Below are 20,677 nucleotides of genomic sequence, written 5' to 3'. Positions count from 1 at the left end.
TGCAGGGGGCGTGGGTTTGATCCCTGGTCAGGAAGTTAAGATCCCATATGCTACAGAGCACAGCCAAAAATAAATAAATAAAAACAACAGCCCCCAGTCACTCTCTACTGGTGACCTTGTTAAAAAAATCTGACTTACAGAAAGAAAAATGCCTCATATCTTACTAAAAAGGCTAATTCAGGCCTGGTTTAAATGTGTATAGCCAACTAAAGACATCTTTGACTATCAGCAGAAATAGCATAGGCCTTTTAGTCTATTAGTGACTTGGATTCTCCCCACAGCTCTACAGACTAGCCCACTAGTTGTTTATGTCCCACTAATATCAGCACAGAAAGGACAGAGTTTGTATTCCTTTCCTCAGAAAGGCAAAGCCTAAAAGGAATATTTTCTACTACCCTCTGCACCCCTATTTCCATCTTCTTATCTGGTCTGTCCTCTGACGTTATGGTGCTTAAAGGGTAGGTTCTGGCCCTACAACAGACCTTAGTGGAGGTCTGTCAACACATGTGAACTATGTGGAAGCTTTTCATGAACACACATCTAGGCTACACCCTCCAGTATAGCTTATCAGGAATAAGGCTGTTACTTAGAACACTGGCTGGTTCCTGTGTCTGCCTTATTTCTCCATTAGTTTCAATGGAGGAGGGAAAGGTAGGGATGTTATTTAATGGCTCCTCCAAGCCTCAGTATCCTAACACTTGTCCTTCCTGAACTCTATCCCATTTCCGCAGGACCATTTCTCTGATTCACTGATGCTTGTTTTATTTTTATCTTTTAAAATGAAGACCCCCTTTCCTCCAAGGAAATCTTGCCAGGAAGTATAAACAAGAAAAAAAGAGAAGAAACAGATGAACCGTCCTTGAAGGGGACGTGGGAGTGGTGTTAGAGCTTGTTCTGTAAACCCTTGTTCTATCTCTAAAGGTCACCTGTAATCCTTTTCCAAATTATAAACGATCGTGTTAGATTTAGTATATAGTGAAGATTTCATGAATGTGTTATTGGTTTCTCCATACAAGGTAACTGAAAAACATTTTTTTAGGGCAGCTGCATCTAACTTTCCACAGGAGAAATGCCCCCTAAAAGACCTTACAAATAGAATATTTATAAATTTAAAAAGTTAAATAGCTAAAATTCTCTAGGGTGACAGCTTCTGAAAGGGAATGAATGGCAGTGAATCTTTTCAAACAGCAAAAATAATCCTTCTATATTACAGATTGTCACAAGCCAGGCTCCCTCTCACTGAAGGAGCATCATGTGCTCTGTCCCTCTGACTGGGTGCTGAGCCACTGTGCAAACCCATTTTAGGCACGTGCACCCAAAAGCCTATTTGGACCCTGCCCTGAAGAGCAGTTCAATTCAGTCCAAGGCTTCCTAGCTGGTTAGCAAGTGCATCACAATGAAGAAAAAGCCTCACTGGATTCCAGAGAGAAAATACATGTTTCCCTCTCTTTAACAAGACTTTTTAACTTTAATGAAAGGAAATTAAATCAGCCTAGTTATATGTGCCCTTCATAAGCCTATACAGAGGACTATCCTGAACTTTGAGCTCTTCTTCTAGGTGGTTACAAACAAGATGATGAACAGATTTGAGTATTTTCCCAGATGTTGCAAGTTAAGGCCAAAGAGTCTAAATTTAGCAGGGCCATCATTTCTCTCCTTGAAAGATAAACTATTTTCCTTTTTCCATCTGCTTTCCACAGTTTGGGAGAAACTCGTTCTGCAACATCCCAGACAATTTGAATAAATCAACCTCAACAGCATTTTTTCAACCAACTTAACCTTCTTCTCCAATTTACCATTCTATCATCTTTGTCATCACAAACTGTTCTTGTGTTGGTAAACTGATCAGCGGGACAGGATGACATGAAAAATAAGAAGCCCTGCTTTTCTAATCAACTCTGTCTCCTGAGAAGACAAATGACTTTTCCCTTGGTCTTTGCCCTTAGCCTTATATGGAGTATTTGTGCAAATTAAAAGTCTTCAACTTGGAGAATTATCTTCTCGCAATTAAAATGGACTCCAATTCTGATACATATAAGATGAGGTTTACTTACCCTCTTAGGTAAACAGAACACGTAACAGCTGAAATCACTTTAATATGCTCAAATGTCTTTTAAAATCGTGTTTACAGCTAGAACACCTATAAAGAAGGTTGTTAAACTTGTGAAATACACATTAGGAAGACACTGTATCATTAAAAGAATAGGATTATTTTCCTTCTTGTATCAACTTTGAAAAACTCTCTATTTTGCATTCTATTTTCAGACCCTATCTGATATAATTTTTTTCCCTTAATACTCTAGTAATTTGGTGTGATTTCACTTTTTTGTGTGAATATGGTTTTCTCACTTGACTCAAGGTACTGATACACTTCTAGGTTCAAAGGAGGCATTCTATTATTCTGTGTTTTATGTGTACCAATACAGCTTTCTGTTGTAAAATTACTTGTTTTAAGAATATCCAGTTTTTTTGGATCCCTTTTCGTCAAAGTTACTTCCCTAGAGGCACTCCTTAGTGTCTTGAACTTGGTAAAATGCCTGAAGTCCATTTTATTTGATTACATCAGTTCTCTCCCAGAGAACTCTGAATGCTATCATTCTGTGGTTCAGTCCATGAATTTTCATCCACAAGCTTCAGGAAATACTACCAGCCAAGACCATGTAAAAGAAATCTGGCTTACTTGAGTCTTCTACTTTTTAAAGAAGTTCTTAGAAACTGACTTCCTAGTATATTGCAGAAATTTATTTGACAGACTGTGGCCTGCTGGATTGTTTTTTTTTCAGCATATGGTTAAAGACTCTCATAACCACAAATTTTTAAGTAAACTGGGCAAAGACATGATTCCATGTGATTCCACCCCTACAAAGTTTACCATTTTTGTGTCACTGGTCTCTTTAAGATACCTAGTTTGAGGGGTTTTTGGTGGATTAACAATCATAGGGATTAGCCTAAAATATTTGCAAAATTCATTTATGACTTTTCAATTCTTACCCCAGAGAATTAAATTAAAATTATAAAGTAGCACACCTCTCAGAGAAAGCATAAGATCAGAAGAAATTTGATCTCCACCAGAGGATGCTAACGTGTAGAAAGCAAATTTTTTCCTCTGTCCAAGAAGCAATTGAACTGCTACTGAAAGAAAAATGCCATAGAGTTGCAAAGAATTTACCAAATGTGGTCAGATATAAATGTTAAGTTTCCTCTTTCACTCCCTGTCCATTTCAACTGTAGCTATTGACCAATAGCCATTATTAGAAAAAGAAAAAAACCCAACCAAACAAAAAAATGCTATAGTGCAAGGCTCATGTTCAACTGTTTAGATTTGGGGTTCTGATAGGAGACATTTTTATGAACACACACACAAGATAAAAATCAACAAAAGTGGCCTTGAAAAAACTACACAGGGACAGGAATGAGATTAAGCCACCCAAACATTACAGAAAGTGTTTAACAAAGGAGAGAGCAGAATGGTCATTCCTTACTTTCTAAAGATCTTATGGCATCTCTTTCCTCCAGACTAATTCTTTATTTAAAATTCTCTCAAAAAATTTTATAAGCTGTTTTTCACATTATAAAAGTAACATACATTCATTGTTAAAAATCCCAACAGAAATACAAAGTTAGTCTATCTCTTCACCAAACTGTCAGTTCCACTCTTTAGAGGTAACCGTGGCTAGGAATCTGTCTTGAACTTTAAATTGTTTGGCAGCAAACAGAAATGACTCCAATAAAATGAAGTGACATTTACCAATAAGTTGGAGTGACTGATCTAACCAGTAGATATGTGATACAGCACACTAACCACTTACAGAAACTGTTTTCTAAAATTTGAAGCAAGTTTGAAATCACCCTGACTTCCCAGCCTGAATTATTCCACTTCCTGCCTTTCAGTTATACAATTCTCTCCTGGACTTTTTTCAGAAGGAATAGTGGAAAAAATCTAGTCTAATCCTTTCATTTTACAGATAAGAAAACTGACACCTTAAAAGGTTAAGTGACTTGTCTGGGGTCATGTATCTAATCAGTAGCAGACTGTGGCTAAAGAACCCTGGTCTCTACCTCCCAGTCCAAAGAGACACGACTTGCCAGACTTACTTGACTGTGGATGGTGTGATCTACCAGACAGGCTATTGTATGACCACTTTTTCAAATCTAACTTTTATGAAAGTACCCAGAAAGACTTGAAATAAACTGCTAACATACAGCTTCACTAATGAAATGAAATTTACAATGTCTAAACACATGTCAGCTTTTAAGAAAAATGGAGCACTGGGGCTCCAAACATCATACATATTCTTCTACAAGACATACAACAGGAAGGACTCCCAACTTTCCAATGTCAAATGGCTGTAGTAAAAGGCTAGATATTCTCCCTAGAATCCCATTATTCAATGTCTAGTTGCGTGGGGCTTCTGATTAAACAGCAGGGCTTCCTGGCAACTGGAGGCCAATTTAAATCTAAATATCTTGGTCTGGTTCAGGCTACTCAACCACTAAGGTCAGAATTCAGCTCTCTCCCCCTTCCTACTGCAAATTCTCATCATTACAGCAGCATTTAAAGCATCTTCTGTCACATCCTCCTTCTCCTTAAGTCACACCTTTAACTGGCATGCTTTCATGGCATTTTCTCTCCTCCCCTGGGCCTCCCGCTCCTCTGGCTCTCTCTCTCTTCTCCCTTTGGTTAACTGATGGTCTAAGAGTTGGCATCAGGAATGGGGACACAAACTCAGGTGGTAGAAAGAGAGGTCTGGCTGAAGGGCAGGGCTCCTGTGGGGAAATGAGGGGAAACACATTTATACAGATACATGGAGCAGGCCCTAGAGAGCTCAGAACAGCAGACTGAGCAATTTTGACTTGATTCCATAGGCACCAGGGAGTTTCTGAAGGGTTGTGAGCAGGGGAGTGATAGGATGAAATCAGCTTTTTTACAAACTTAGTCCTTGGTGTGGGCAGAGTAGGAATTTGGGAGGCACTTGGGAGACTCCACTGCTGGGAAACATTAAAGGCAGGAGGAGAAGGGGACAACAGAGGATGAGATGGTTGGATGGCATCACCGACTCGATGGACATGAGTTTGAGCAAGCTCCAGGAGTTGGTGATGGACAGGGAAGCCTGGCGTGCTGCAGTCCATGGGGTTACAAAGAGTCGGACATGACTGAGCATCTGAACTGAACTCACTGGGAGATTCCAGAAGAAGGTTGTTACAGGCCAAAGCATAGAAGTCAGGACCTGGACTGAAGTGATGGCACCAGAAATTGAGTTGAAAGAACATATATAAGGGGGCTTTCCAGGTGGTGCTAGTGGTAAAGAACCTACCTGCCAATGCAGGAGACATAAGAGATGCAGGTTCAATCTCTGGGTCAGGAAGATACCTTGGAGAAGGAAATGGCAACCAGCTCCAGTATTCTTGCCTGGAGAATCCCATGGATAGAAGAGCCTGGTGGGTTACAGTCCATGGGGTTGCAAAGAGTTGGACACTACTGAAGCAACTTAGCACTAATGGTACTGGACTTGGATGTTATTGAAAAGAAGACTCAAAACATGGAAGTCAGGACCTGGACTGAAGTCATGGCACCAGAAATTGAGTTGAAGGAACATATATAAGGGATATTTCAAAGGCATGGGCCCTAGCAGATGGAAGGACAGGATCAAAGGTGAATAATGCCCAGCTTGCAATCCTGGGTGACTAAAATATGGGGAATATAGAAGATAGGATAGTTTTAGAGCCATAAGGAGATCTGTTTGACATGCTATGAGCTGATGGAAAGATAGACAGGCAGAGACTTCCCTTGTGGTCCAGTGGTGAAGACTCCGCACTGCCAATGCAGGGGGTACACGTTCAATCCCTGGTTGGGGAACTAAGATCCCATATGGCTGTAGTATGGCCAAAAGATAAAAAAATTAAAATTAAAAGATAGTCAAGTGGAGATGTCCCATCATGAGCTAGAGATGCCTGGGTGAGAAGCTGAAGATGGAGAGTAAAAGGAATATTTAAAACCATGAATGATGCATTCACCAAGGGAAAGAATTTTGCGTATAGGGACACACTTATCAGAAAGAGGGGTGGAAAAACAAAATGGAGGAGGTGATAAGTTTCTGGAAGGAAGGAGCATTAAGTGTTTCAAATACAGGCAAGGACAAAAAGAATAAACATTAGTAAATTAGCCCAAGTAGCTACATAGTGGGCTTCCCAGGTGGCTCAGTGGTAAAGAATCCCCATACCAATGCAGGGGACACAGGAGACATGGGTTTGATCCCTGGGTCAGCAAAATCCCCTGAAGAAGGAAATGGCAACCTACTCCAGTATTCTTGTCTGGGAAATCCCATGGACAGAGAAGCCTAGTGGCCCACAGTCCACTGGGCCACAGAGAGTCAGACACAACTGGGGAACTGAGCACACACACAATAAATCCAAAGACCTTAATAAACTATATTTTACTTCCCTCAGTAGTACTACTCCCTACTTGCACAAATAAATGTTTTGAGTCTTCTGTTCAATAACATCCAAGTCCAGAGTACCCTTAGTACTAAGTTGACTGAACTGTGTGTCTTACAGAGCAGGATGTAACTAACAAAAGAGCAAGTGCAATTTATCAGACATATGGTTTAAGATACAGAACTCTACTTTTTCTATGAACATCTGGCACATCAGCACAAACGTCTTGGTATAACTTTTCTCTTGTTAAGACCCCAGTGGCTTAGTTGGTAGCACCTCCAATCCTCTGAAATTCACCTCTTACCAACCTAACTAAGCAGCAAGGGGGGTGGGAATAAAGCTATCTGGCTATGGCAGAGGAGTGGCTTGAAGAGAATGGGAGATCTGGCTGAAATGAGGCGTGAACCAGGAGATGAGGCACTGACTGATAGAGAAAACTCTGTGAAGGCAGTAGGGTGCATTCAGGCTTTTTACAAAATCACTTCTGCCTCTCCCACAGGTTGTGGATTAAAGGCAATTAAATGGCTACTGTGTAGTACATCGGCTGTCTTTTGTTCTCCTACAAGAAAAACATTTATCAGGAAACTGACATAATGAAGATGACATATCAGTTTCTGGAGACCATTAAACAGCCAAAGACCACCCTGTTGTTTTTTCAAGCCTATCATTCTTCCTACAGGGCCTACTCAGCCTAGGCCCCAGTCCTCAACCTCTACTCCCAACTGTCTCAAGCTCCATCAACTGAGAGTCCCAACAACTCCATATCTTTCCCTCAGTGGGGGCATAATCAAAGACCAAAGTGTTTCAAAGAAAAATGCACCATGATATTCACCTACATAGAGTCAGAGAAATAGTCAAAATGGTAACACTAGCAGCAATAACTTTCATTCATCGAGTACTTGCTCTAATATCAGGCTGGCCAAAAAGTTTGTTCGGGTTTCCATACAATGTTACAGAAAAACCTGAACTATTTTTTTGGCCAACCCAATATCACACATTGTTATCAAAAACAACTATAAACAATAGCATGATAATTCTGTCTAAACTACATGATTCTAGGACATATACCACAATTAGAAAATATCACTGAGAAGTTATTAAAAGGAATATTCTACCATAATTGATACAAAGTGAAGTGGCTCACTACTTAAGACTCTGGAATACAGAGAGACCTAAGTTACTATTCAACCACGTTACTTAACCTCTCTTGGCCCCAGTTTCCTTATCTGCTAAGTGAGGATAATAATAGTACCTGTGATTTAGGTTAGTTGGGAAGATAAATGAAATAAGCACTGTACATTCACTGGCATGTTGCCCTGTACATCAGCATTACTCAATAAATGTCAACAGCTATTATTAGAAAGCTATTATATTATTGTTCATTATTACAAGGAAGTAGATATAAGTCAAGTCATATCTGTGAAAGTCAGATAACATCTTTGGCTATAAGATAGGTTTCAGGAGGATTTACAACTAGGGCTACAAAATGGCTCCACATCATATACATGTTGTGTGTTAGTTGCTCAGTCGTGCCTGACTCTTTGCAACTCCATGGACTGTAGCCCACCAGCATCCTCTGTTCATGGAATTCTCCAGGCAAGAATACTGGAGTGGGTTGCCATGCCCTTCCCCAATATACATGTTATTCATCAGCATATCTGTACTCAGATCACTCAGGCTCAGAATTAGATATTGGTATTTATTCCTTAAATGGGACCCGTTACAGTAACAAAAAATAACATTGTCACTCCTGTAACCTCCTTAGGAATACTGAGCTTAGAGAAAGTAATAATTATGGGAACCCTCCATTGGCTTCACTTGGACAACCCCCCTCCTTTTAATGCTACTGATGACTTCTCATGATACAAGACAAGAACTTTGCTAGGGAAACTCAAGAAAGCCTTCAACAAGAGCATTGATACAAACCCTTCTTTGTTTCTTAGGTTTTACACTATGCCAAGCTAAAGAATTTATCCTTTATCCTCTTTTTCATGATGAATACTGTTCTTGGGAATTCTTGGGCCAAGTAGCTATGTAAATCTAATAAGGGATATGTTACATATTTCTAATAACACTAGAAGCATGGAACATTTCATGCCACTGGTGAGCACATATTACAAACAGAATTCTAAATTACTATAGTTATATTAGGAGTTCACATATATATTCTTTTGTACTTAGCCCAGGGAAAAAACTTCTAACCCAACCAGTTGGATCACCAACTACATCCAAAAGTCAAAGCAACCAAACTGGCTTTCAATACAAACAAGAATGGGATGCTTTCATACTTTTGCCCCAGGGCCAAGGGTTATCAACCCATCAACTCTGAACTGTATGATAACCTTTCATGCACAAATGACTCCATTATGGAAGTGCTCATTTAAAACAGAACTTTGAGAGAGAGGATCCTCCTTCAGAAACAATTTCTAGGACATGAATGTCATAAATATCTGAAGAAAAAATAAAGACGAACAGTGCTGTCTAATAAAAATATAGGGTAAGCCACATATGTAGCCACATTTAAAAAATACAAGCGAGATAAATATTTAACAAAGTACATCAAAAATATTGTTTAAATTTGTAGTCAATATAAAAATTCTTAATGATATATTTTATACACTTTTGGTACTAAATCTTCAAAATCTCATATTTAGTTTACTCTTACAGAACATCTTGATTCCAACTAGCCACCTGCTGCTGCTGCTGCTAAGTTGCTTCAGTCGTGTCCGACTCTGTGCGACCCCATAGATGGCAGCCCACCAGGCTCTGCCATCCCTGGGATTCTCCAGGCAAGAACACTGGAGTGGGTTGCCATTTCCTTCTCCAGTGCATGAAAGTGAAAAGTGAAAGTGAAGTCGCTCAGTCGTGTCTGACTCTTTGCGACCCCATGGACTGCAGCCCACCAGGCTCCTCCGTCCATGGGATTTTCCAGGCAAGAGCACTGGAGTGGGGTGCCATTGCCTTCTCCGAACTAGCCACCTATCAAGTGCTCAATAACTACATGTGGCTAGTGGATGCTGTCTTGAATGGTGCAAATACAACCAATCTAACGTGAATGACTGGTATATCTGAAGAGTCATACCTGCCCTCACTGCCACCCTCATTGCTGGAGCTCTAACAGTGTCCCCACCCCTCTCTGGGACCTCTAGTCCACCTGGAGCTATGAGGAAGAAGGGGGGAAAGGATGTGTTCTTAACAAAGTACCTTGGAATCCCAACTCCATTTCCCAGTAAAAACAATAGCAAACACAATAGTTCAATGGATAAGTGGCATTAAGGGTTAAATAGGCTTTCCTGGGGAGGAAGGTCTGGGAACCTAATCACCATTTAGAACACTGTATCCAGGAGATAGTGTGTTCCAAGCTTCCAATAGACACACAAAGGGACTGCCTGGATCTCTCATCTACACTCTTGGTAAAAGGGTGCTGAAAGACATGTTTACAAAGACTTTCTCATTTAAGTACTTAAATTAAACCAATTGGTTCCCTTCTTCATCCCCGTCCTCTCTTCCCCACATACAGAGTGTCCTTCAATCCTGCCCTTCTCTAGAAAGCACACTTGTTCCTGAAATGTGGAAGAGCTGTCATTTTGGAACACTCTGTGAAAGTGAGAACCTTGTATTCGGAGCAGTTGTCTTCCTGAAGCAAAGGCAAAATGTAAAGGACATATGTGCCCTTTCCGTACGGTGTCCTGCCCTTCTGCAGTCCCTCCTACCCCCATCCCAACCTCAAAGTCAAAAGCTCTCAAGTGACTAGCATTCATGCAAAATGAGGCAACTTCAACTATATATTTTAAATCTCTCCCACCTTTCATCCTCCCCTCTCCCCAGCCCATCTCAACATGGGCTTCTGCCTCATCATCAAACAAGCACACAATCCTTACCCTATTTGTCTTTAAAAATTCCCTATGAGCTATCCACCTCATAGCTCTTCCTTTCAGGAGAAATGTACAAACTCTAGCTTGTAGGTTTCAAAGCCCTTTCGCATCCAATCTCAGCTAGTTGCAATCTTGACTGGATAAACTGAAATAACACTGTGTCTTGTCAATCTTCCCTCCCTCACCTCCAATCTGTTGGTTAACAATCCACTGTTGTTGACATCCCCCATACCTTACTCCACATTTTCCAGTCAACTTCTTCCAGTGACTATTCTCAAGACCCTGAGGATTAAGACTATATCTTTTACTACTCCAATCTCCCCTTGGGCCAAGTTTTTCTTGGAGTCACCTTAGGCTCCAAGTATAGTATAGTATAGTCCACAGAGGGTGCTCATTGAACATATGGTTTATTAAAGCCTAAATTGCTGTAGTATCAGTCCAATGTCAGACTTCTGTTCCAGAAACACTATTTTGGTCATATCTCCACAGCAGTGGTAAAAGTCAGGCCAATGGCTACCTTCAGGGGAGGAGGTGATTGCAAGAAGCAAGCGGAATCTTCTGGGCTGATGGTTAAGGGATCATAGTGGAAGTTGTTACACTGTTTGCAGTAGGGGTGGGCAGAGGGGCAGGATGACTTTTGAAAGTGTAGAATGAAGAATTGAGGCATGTCAGGCTAACCAAGCAGAGGGAACAACATAAGCAATGACACAGAAGCAAGAGGCATATTGAGTCTGGAGAAGATGGTCAAGTTCTTATGGTGGTTGGAGCCTGAGGTCCAGGAAAAAAGTGTGAGGGGACACTGTGGGCAAAGCCAAGCTAAGGATCTGGGATCTTATTCTGAAATATAATGGGGAGTCAGTGAAGAATTTTTAGTGTGGGAATGAGTTTTTATTTTACTTTAAAAATGAGCAACATAGTGGCAATGAGGGTGAAGAATCAGAGGTGAGCAAGACCAGAAGTAGGGAGACCAAGTGAGTGGCTGCTGCCACAATGGTCCAGGTGAGGATTGTTGAAAGTTGAAACAAGAGAGGAGCAAATAAGAATGAATGGATAGGGACTTCCCTGGTGATCCAGTGGTTAAGAATCTACCTACTAATGCAGGGACACAAGTTTGATCCCTGGTCCAGAAAGATCCCACATGCCACATAGCAACTAAGCCCACACCACAACTACTGAGCCTGTTTGCCTAGAGCCCGTGAGCTGCAACAAAAGAAGCCACTGCAATGAGAAACCGATGCACCATGACTGGGGAGTAGCCCCTGCTCACCACAACCAGAGGAAGCCTGCACACACCAACGAAGACGCAGCACAGTCAAAAATAAATAAATCAAATGAATAAAATGGAAACTTGAAAAAAAGAATGAATGGACACAAGAGAGGTTTAGAATACAGAACAGACAGGACTCCATAATTTTCTCAGCATTCTGCAGTCATCTTCCAGCTTGTACCTAATCTGAAAATAGCAGTGCTAATTCCCTTGACCACAGATCTAGTCTTCTACCAAAACCTCCCCCACTTTTCTCTCTCTTTTTTTAAAACAAGGAATATTTTATTTGCTGTGAAAAAAACAACAAACAAAAGTGCACATAAATTTTTGACTGTGCTGGGTCTTCGTTGGTGTGTGCATGTGTGGTATACACATGACTGATGGAGGGTTCTCTGTATAAGCTTTCACTAAAGTTCTAATGGCAGAAAGTGAAGAAGAACTAAAGAACCTCTTGATGCAAGTGAAAGAGGAGAGTGAACTGTGGGAGAAGGCGAGGGTGGGATGTTTAGAGAGAACAGCATCGAAACATGTATATTATCAAGGGTGAAACAGATCAACAGCCCAGGTTGGATGCATGAGACAAGTGCTCGGGGCTGGTGCACTGGGAAGACCCAGAGGGATCGGGTGGAGAGGGAGGTGGGAGGGGGGATCGGGATGGGGAATACACGTAAATCCATGGCTGATTCATGTCAGTGTATGGCAAAAATCACTACAATACTGTAAAGTAATTAGCCTCCACCTAATAAAAATAAATGGGAAAAAACAAAATAAAAATAATACTTGGATAAAAAAATAAGAAAAAAAAAAGAAAGAGGAGAGTGAAAAAGTTGGCTTAAAGCTCAACATTCAGAAAACTAAGATCATGGCATCTGGTCCCATCACTTCATGGCAAATAGATGGGGAAACAGTGGAAACAGTGGTTGACTTTATTTTTTGGGGCTCCAAAATCACTGCAGATGGTGACTGCAGCCATGAAATTAAAAGATGCTTGCTCCTTGGAAGAAAAGTTATGACCAACCTAGACAGAATGCTAAAAAGCAGAGACATTACTTTGATGACAAAGGTCCGTCTAGTCAAGGCTGTGGTTTTTCTGGTAGTCATGTATGGATGTGAGAGTTGGACTATAAAGAAAGCTGAGCACTGAAGAACTGATGCTTTTGAACTGTGGTATTGGAGAAGACTCTTGGGAGTCCCTTGGACTGTAAGGAGATCCAACCAGTCCATCCTAAAGGAGATCAGTCCTGAATATTCATTGGAAGGACTGATGCTGAAGCTGAAGCTCCAATACTTTGGCCATTTGATGCAAAGAACTGACTCATTGGAAAAGACCCTGATGCTGGGAAAGATTGAAGGCAGGAGGAGAAGGGGACGACAGAGGATGAGATGGTTGGATGCCATCACCAACTCAATGGACATGAGTTTGAGTAAACTCTGAGAGTTGGTGATGGACAGGGAGGCCTGGTGTACTGCAGTCCATGGGGTCGCAAAGAGTCAGACACGACTGAGCGACTGAACTGACTGAAAGTTCTAATTCCTCCATCTTTTACTCTTACATAAAGAAAAAACGCTATCAGAGTACTTTATTCCTAAAATTCCTTCCAGTAAAATATATTTAATTTATAGGTTGGATAAAAATCTGGAAGCATTCACTTTTTAGGTATGTATGTGTAATTGATATATAACACTGTATTCATTTAAGGTTTTCAACATAATTTGATTTGTATACAGTGCAAAATGATCACCACAATAAATCTAGTTAATACTCATTGCCACACAAAGTTACAACATTTTTTCTTTTTTCTTATGAACTTTTAAGATTTACTCTCTTAGCAACTTTCAAATATACAATATTATTAACTATCATCACCATACTATACATTACATCTCATGACTTTTTCATACCTGGAGGTTTGTACATTTTGGCATCCTTCACCAACTTTGCTCACCCTCCAACCTTCCACCTCTTACAACCACCAATCTGTTCTCTGTATCTATGAGCTTGTTCTATTTTTGTTTTGTTTTCAATTCCACATTTAAGTGAGATCATATGGTATTTGTCTGTCTCTGACTTATTTCACTTGACATAATGTCCTCAAGGTTCATTCATGTTGTCACAAATAGCAAGATTTCCTTCTTTTTATGGGTGAATAATATTCCATTGTATGTATATACTACATTTTCTTTATTCACACATCAATGAACACTTAGGTCATTTCCATTTCTTGGTTATTGTAAATAAACTGCAATGAACATGGGGGTGCATATATCTTTTCAAGTTAATGTTTTGATTTTCTTCAGATAAATACCCAGAAGTAGAGTTGCAAGATCATATGTTACTTCTAGCTTTAATCTTTTGAGGAACCTCCATACAGCTTTCCACAGTGGCTGCACAAATTTACATTCCATCCGACAGCAGAGGAGGGTTCCCTTTTCTCCAAATCCTTTCCAACACTTGTTATTTGTTGTATTTTTGATAAAAGCTACTCTAACAGGCCTGAGGTGATATCCTATTGTGGTTTTATTCACATTTCCCTGATGATTAGTGATGGTGAGCATCTTTTCATGAGCCTGCTGTCCATCTATCTTCTTTGAAAAACTGTCTATTCAGGTCTTCTGCCCATTTTTAAAATCAGATTTTTTTCTGCTATTGAGTTATGTGAGTTCTTGTAATATTTTGGATAGTAACATCTTATCAGATACATAATTTGCAAAGATTTTCTCCCATTCAGCAGGTTGTCTTTTCATTTTGCTGATGATTTTTTTCCTCTTTTTCGATTTCAAAATAATGCTTCAAATGGCCAGTGAGGAAGGTAAAAAGGAAACATGGTCAGTGAAGAAACAACTAATCATAAAAGTAGATGCACCACCTTTGTAACATTTTGAGTTTTCAATGCAATTGCCTCTGGTTGTTCTCACAGGCTACATTACTGCTGTTTCACCCAAAAGCACTTCCTTAGCTTCCAACCACAATGAAAGCCTCCCTTAAAAGTCACTCCTTTTCCAAATAAGGCCCATAAAATATATTCATGGGCATATGAAAAAGTTAAGCCTTAGTTAAAAATACCAGTAAATGTTTTCAACAAAGATCACTTTAAAAAGCATAGGTTCACTTCCTAAATCTGCAAGCCAAAGTGCTGCCTTTTGCTGATACATGTTAACAGAGGCACACAGATACCAGTAAGCAAGGCTGGCTATAGGATGTGAAAAAGCAACACTCAAGGGAAATTTTTATTTTTACAAATGCTCTCTGTTTCAAATTACAGACTTGGGATATTTCTTTGAAACATCTCTCCCTATTTATACTTTAAAAAACCACTTCTGTCTGTGATGTATACACGTGTTTCAGCTATTTCTAGAAAAATGACTCAGTTTTATGTTTAAAACAATAGTTTTGCCTTCAATAAAAAGAAATCACTTTAAGAAAGTAGCTTCAAACATCAAACTATGTTGAACACTTATCTACTCCAGTCTCATGGCTCACTTTCTCCTTGATGCCCTCAATTTGCTCAGACTTAGTAGTAGTGACAAGCTCACCTCTGCTATTCACTGAATAAAAGGAAATTATGACTCATAGCAAAACAAAACATACAAGACAGCAGAACCTCAGCCAAAACTATTAAGAACTATTATACCAAAAAAAGAGAAAAGAAACCCACCCCACTTCTTAAAACCATGTATTAGTCTTATAAGGATACACTGGAAATTTTAAAATATTAAACAGCTTCAACCTAGCTGTGTACACTAGAGATACCATTGTATAAATGTAGTGTTAACACTTGTGACACTATGTATAAAATGTGTCTACAAAGCAACACTTGAAACAGATATAGCACAAAATACTTGCATTTCATATGCCTTTTATATGGTTCCCCAAATCAAACTTACTTCCACCCAAGCCAAGCTGACTGCAAGTAACAGGTATGACTAATTTTAAAGGAGCTGTGCAGTAAGAAGCTACGAAGTCCTGGGTGAAATACTATATTCATATGCTTAACAGTACACTTTAGTGAAGAATTCCAGTCACAGTAACTTTTCACAACAAGATTTATTGTCAGAGCTTGTAAGTGGATATACTGGGAATAGTTCCACGCCTGTTAGGGAATAAACCTTCCAACCAAATGCACAGCTCATGCCTGTTACACCACCAATACAATTGAATCTTCTACTAGGAAAAAAATTGGTTTTGCAGTGTTTACAGTTAGACATAACCAAGACCTGAGAAATAAGTAAGCAGTGTCTTTGACAAGAGATAAAGCCCTCCAACTGTAGAGAAACCCAAAAATACACTTCATGTTATTTTCTGCAGAAAAATAAGTTACAAATAAAACCTCACCTAACATCACTTTGCTGAAAGGACCTCGGACTCCTAGGGAAGAGTGAAGTTTTAAGTAGGAACTAAGATGCCTGCTGACAGTCAAATAAAGACCTATTTGATAATTGGTGTGACAGAAAACAGACATTTATGGCTCCCAGTTATCAGCAAGTGAAAGATTAGATTAAATTTTAAGAAAAATTCACCAGATGTTCTAAAATTTCAGACCTTCCAAAATGGCTAGGTCCTAGAAGCAGAAGAACAAATAGTTACCACATGCTGAGGGGAGGGATGGGGTGGGCAGAAAAAGAGTGACTGAAAGGGACTCAGAGAAAGAAAGTGCTACCAAAATATGGCATATCATTAGCAATTCAGTTATAGACAGCAAAATAACAAGAACATCACTAAAATCAGTAACTGTTCCCTAGCACATGTAGTTATAAGATTAAAAAGAAAAAACCTGAATGACTTTGGAAAAGTGTAAGGAAGAGGATAGCTCATGATTAGTAATTGCAAGTATTAATCAAATTGTCTTCACATACCTGTCCACATAAAAAAAAAGATCAAAGCCAGCTTAGAAGAATGTTTTTTACTTCAGGATAAAATGTAGTGTACAAGGTTGCAAGATAAAAAGAGCTGACAGATGAAATTTCCACTAAAAGCAAAATCCAACTTTTCCCCTCTGTCCACAGAACTACCTGGAGCATCTAAAACACCATGGGCAAGTTACACGGCCACGAAAAATTTTAAGTATGAAGACTATGTGGCTACTGGGAATAATTCATAGAACAAAACAGATGGAAAAGGTAGAACTCAAAAGTAATACAGTACACTGTGATTACAATGCTAGGTTAAAAAAAAAAGCTGTGATGATGGTTGTTAAGACAGGGGCCAGACTTTCTTTTTCCTTTCCAAAGATTTTGTAAATATTGCCATAAAAGCTTTATAGATGAAAAATAATTTTTCATCTATGAGTCTTGGCGTTCAGGAAAATGTTAACTAAATTATTCCTTTAAAGAAAGAAAAGTCTACTGCTTTGTAATTTATCCTGTTTACTATTTCAAAATAAGGAAGATTTCAAATGGCCACAGTACAACAGTGGGTTCTTATCTGTATTAGTACTCCAAGGGTGTAGACTTTCATACTTAGGATGGACAAAAATGGTCACATCCTTGTAGGAAACTGACATGTTTAAAAACTTATGGCATTCTTAAAGATGTCTACTTGCTCCATTTTTCTAAATAGATAAATCAAAAACGGAAAACAAAGCATTAAAACCAGAACGGTTTTCAGGGGAACCTACTAATCAAACTGTTAACCGAAGCTACGAGTTACAAAAGTAAAGTCTCTCTTCAGTTTTACTTCTGAAGGAACGCTCTCTTTAGCCAACTATTCAGTTTGGTAGGTTCCATTCTTTTAAACACCTCACTCGGCTAAAACGGATTATAACACATTCAGTGCCTCCTCGGCTCTGTTAAGAGAATTCTGAGAAAAAGAGGGCATCTAGCAAAAGACGTCAAGGATTATGGTAATATATGTTTAAAATTTCAATATGCAAGCAGGACTCTTAAGCAGGTTGCATTAATAGTCTGAGTTCTATTTTATCGGGCCACTGCAGGCAAAGCAGTTCTTTATCTCCGCACCATTAGGATGAGGGCTGGAAGGTGAAATGCCCCTACTTCTCTCCTGCAGGTCAGAACCCCGTGGATCAAGTCATCGAATTTGGCTATTGTAACTGCGCACAGCGAGTCCTCCCCTTCCTTCCTTTCTCTTCCCTGGACAAATCCCTACGTGACCAACACAAACCTAATTTATGATGTCAATAGGTAGGCCAGGTCCCCCAAAAGCTCTGTGCCCGCGGGTTCCGACTAGGCATCTCCCCGCCCCACCCCGTCGCGGCTAGGGTGGAATCTACAATGAAACACTAAACAGTAGCTAAGGTAACAGAGCCGGGGTTAACCAGACCGACACAGGAGAAGAAGTGAACAGGGCTGTTTCTGCGGGCCGGGGGGTTGGGAGGCTGGCTCCGCGGACTGATTTTCCATTGGGTGGGGGTGGGTTAGAGACCACAGACGCACAAAAGCAGCAGTCTAATCTTTGAAGGCCGGCGGCCGGCTCTGCCACGCTCTCAGCAGGAAGGGGAGGGGAGCGGGAGGAAGAGAGGGAGGGGAAGCGGCGCAGGGCGGGAGGAGTGGGGAGGAGGGGCCGGGGGCGGAGCCCGGGCGCCAGGAAAACCCGCGCGCGAGTCCGCAGCACCTTGGGGCGGAGTAGCCGGCGCCGTCCGGCCCCTCGGCCTCCACCGCGCGCGGTGCGACCCGAAGGGGCGGGCCCGCCCGCAGCCTCCCTTCGCGTCTCGGGCCCTCCTTCTCCTCTCCTCCCTCCCCTCCCTCCTTTCCATCTCAGCAGCGCCCTCGGTCTCCCTCTCCGGTTCATACAAAAGCAAAATGTCCGCCATCTTCCGAGGCAGCTGTGCTCGCCGCCGCCACCAGCCCGACTCTCCTGCGGTTTCTCCTCGGGGCCGTCCCTCCCCCGGCCCCCTTCCCGACCCCAGGCGCCGCGGCTCCTCGGAAGCTGCGGAGTCACTACTCCCCCCGCCCTCGCCCCCACCCCACCCCGCCCTGCCCGCCCCGCCTGGCGACGCAGGACCGCCTCGGGCGGGGGCAGGGGGTCTCGACTGCCCAGGCCGACTGGCTCCTGTTTCCCGCCCGGCCCACCCCCTGGATGGCCTTTTACCTTGATGCAATACGGGGGTTCGTCGTAGGTGACCAGCATGTACCTGTCTCCGCGGCTGGCCGGATCCCGGGCACGCAGCTACAGGACGAGGGATGACGGAGGGGGCCGCGAAGGGAAGGGGGTGGAGGGGGCGATACCAGCGTTACAGAAGCACCTAAATCCACCACCAACCCCATCCCTCGGGAACTCTCCCCATCTCTCCCCTCCCCTCCCTTTACCTTCAAGAATAACTCCACAGCGCCTTTGGCAATATCCAAATAGGAGGTGCCCAGGTCAGTGCGCTGGTTCATAGAGGCGGACGTGTCTATGAGGAACAGCAGGATGGGCATCTTCCCCCACACCCCTGGCTCCGCTCCCCACTCTCTTGGCCCTCTTGCCCTCACTGCCGCGTACTGCCACCTGAACCCTCAACTCTCGCAGAGCCAGGGTGCAGGGAGCAAGAGGAAGACGGGACGGGACGGATGGAACTGCTCCTGGCCTCCTCTTTTTGCAGCCCCACCTCTTCTCCCTCCAAGGGAACTTGAAAATGTGAGCGTGTGTAGCCCTCGGGGCCCTCCCCCTTCCTCTCTTCTGGCACCACTACTGCCGCTGCTGCTGCCGCAGAGACTACTACCCGAGCATCCGTCCACGCTCACTGAAGCGCTCGCCCCAGACTGAGAGCTGTCTCTGTTCACCAACACACAACTTCTGTCCGCTCACCTACCATGGGCACCATGTGACCAGAACCCACGCCATTGGCTGCCAATTATGTGGTATTTGCATATTCATTAGATGACAGGGCAAGGGGAGGGACTTGGGCGGACCTTGGGAGTTGAAGTTTGAACCCAGGCAGGGGGTAAGGGGAAATGTTAAGGACCCTCCTTTAGAGGACTTGGAAGCTGTTAGGATACTTAGGGTGGCTTGAATGGATTTTCGCTTGCTCTTTAAAGATGATAATTCGAAAAGAAGAGTGAATTTGAGCAACAATTGTGCAGAAGTACAGAAACAGATGCTTGGACAGGCTGCACAGAAAACTCTTTGCTTACTGCAATCGATCAATCCTGCCAGTGGCTCAGACTGAAACATTTCAGAAGCAGCAAACTTCTTTCCTGGCAAGACTTACTTGCATTCCTTCAGATCCCTCCCCACTCTGGGTCAGTATTTGTAAGTCGGTTGCTGGCGTTGCATTCCACATGTCTCTACTTAGAAAGGAAACTAAAACATGGTTACCTAAACTGGCGTTTTGTGTGCACAAGCTGCTTCAGTTTCGTTGAGCACTTCGAAGTACTGGCCTGCCTGTGATGATTCCACCTACTGTTGTGTCTCTGCAGCCTTTACACACGGAAGGTTTGCCAGCCTGGTTTCTGATTCAACTCACATTTATTAAGCACCTATGAAGTGTCAGCCATCCACAGGAGTCTCGTTTAGTCTTTGAAATCATTGTGGTAGGTGGCATTATGTTCAATTTTCAGTAAAGGAAAGTGCAGCTCAGGTAAATGAGGACAGCACTGAGGGATGTGCTGAGGTGTGGCTCTAGGGAGAGACTCAATGAGTGGCCAATCACGCTTGGCTGACCGCTTCATGTAACTCAGATTTTAAATATGAAGGTGTGTATTCCTAGCACTATGCTGTGCACAACGTGGAGTTCTGAACTAAAGTGTGTTTATGACTTCATTTGCTATGTTCCCTTGTAATAGACATTAAAAATACATATTCAATAACATTTTCATAAAAATAAGATTTCAGAAGAGGCCACATAAGCAATATATGAATCAGGGACAAAAGTGATACAAATAAAAAGGTGACGTAGAAGCAGTGGTCCAGTGGTCTAGAAGTTCAGGAGTTTTCCTAGATGAGGCACTGAGCAGGAAGGGATTGAACTCCTGAGCTGTTGAATATACTTTCTTCTTTTTTCTTCATGTCTCTACTCTTTTATTCCACTTGTACTCTCTAAATCAATTGACTTTAATACTTCACCATAGTCCCTCAGTCCAGACCTCTTTCTACTTCATGTCTGAGGTTACCGGACATCTCTCAGGAAGGCATTCCTACAAAGCATTGCTCTCTTGGCCTTCA

The 20,677-nt window shown here is 41.8% G+C and overlaps 1 protein-coding gene across 9 annotated transcripts in view; it reads right to left on the bottom strand.

Annotated features, from left to right (window-relative positions):
• The window catches only part of INTS6L (integrator complex subunit 6 like), a 56,830-nt gene extending 37,542 nt beyond the window's left edge, over positions 1-19,288 (bottom strand). For 3 of the 9 annotated variants that reach the window (XR_006339824.1, XR_006339823.1, XM_043895913.1), the window contains exons 1-2: positions 18,841-19,275; positions 18,623-18,700 (exon numbers count right to left, since the gene is read on the bottom strand). Coding sequence is in view for 7 of the 9 variants with exons in the window: in XM_043895913.1 (XP_043751848.1) it covers positions 18,623-18,700; positions 18,841-18,951 (189 nt within the window). In the remaining 2 variants the exon portion in view is untranslated. Of the gene's footprint in view, positions 1-18,622; positions 18,701-18,840 lie in introns of all 9 variants that reach the window. The other 6 variants (XM_043895909.1, XM_043895912.1, XM_043895907.1 and 3 more) reach the window with 4 other exon arrangements.
• Positions 19,289-20,677: the final 1,389 nt, after the last annotated feature.

The sequence above is a fragment of the Cervus elaphus genome, chromosome X (assembly GCF_910594005.1).
Source record: "Cervus elaphus chromosome X, mCerEla1.1, whole genome shotgun sequence".
Classification (NCBI taxonomy): domain Eukaryota; kingdom Metazoa; phylum Chordata; class Mammalia; order Artiodactyla; family Cervidae; genus Cervus; species Cervus elaphus.
Note: the sequence above shows the minus strand (reverse complement) of the source record. Positions and strands in the feature narration are given on the sequence as shown.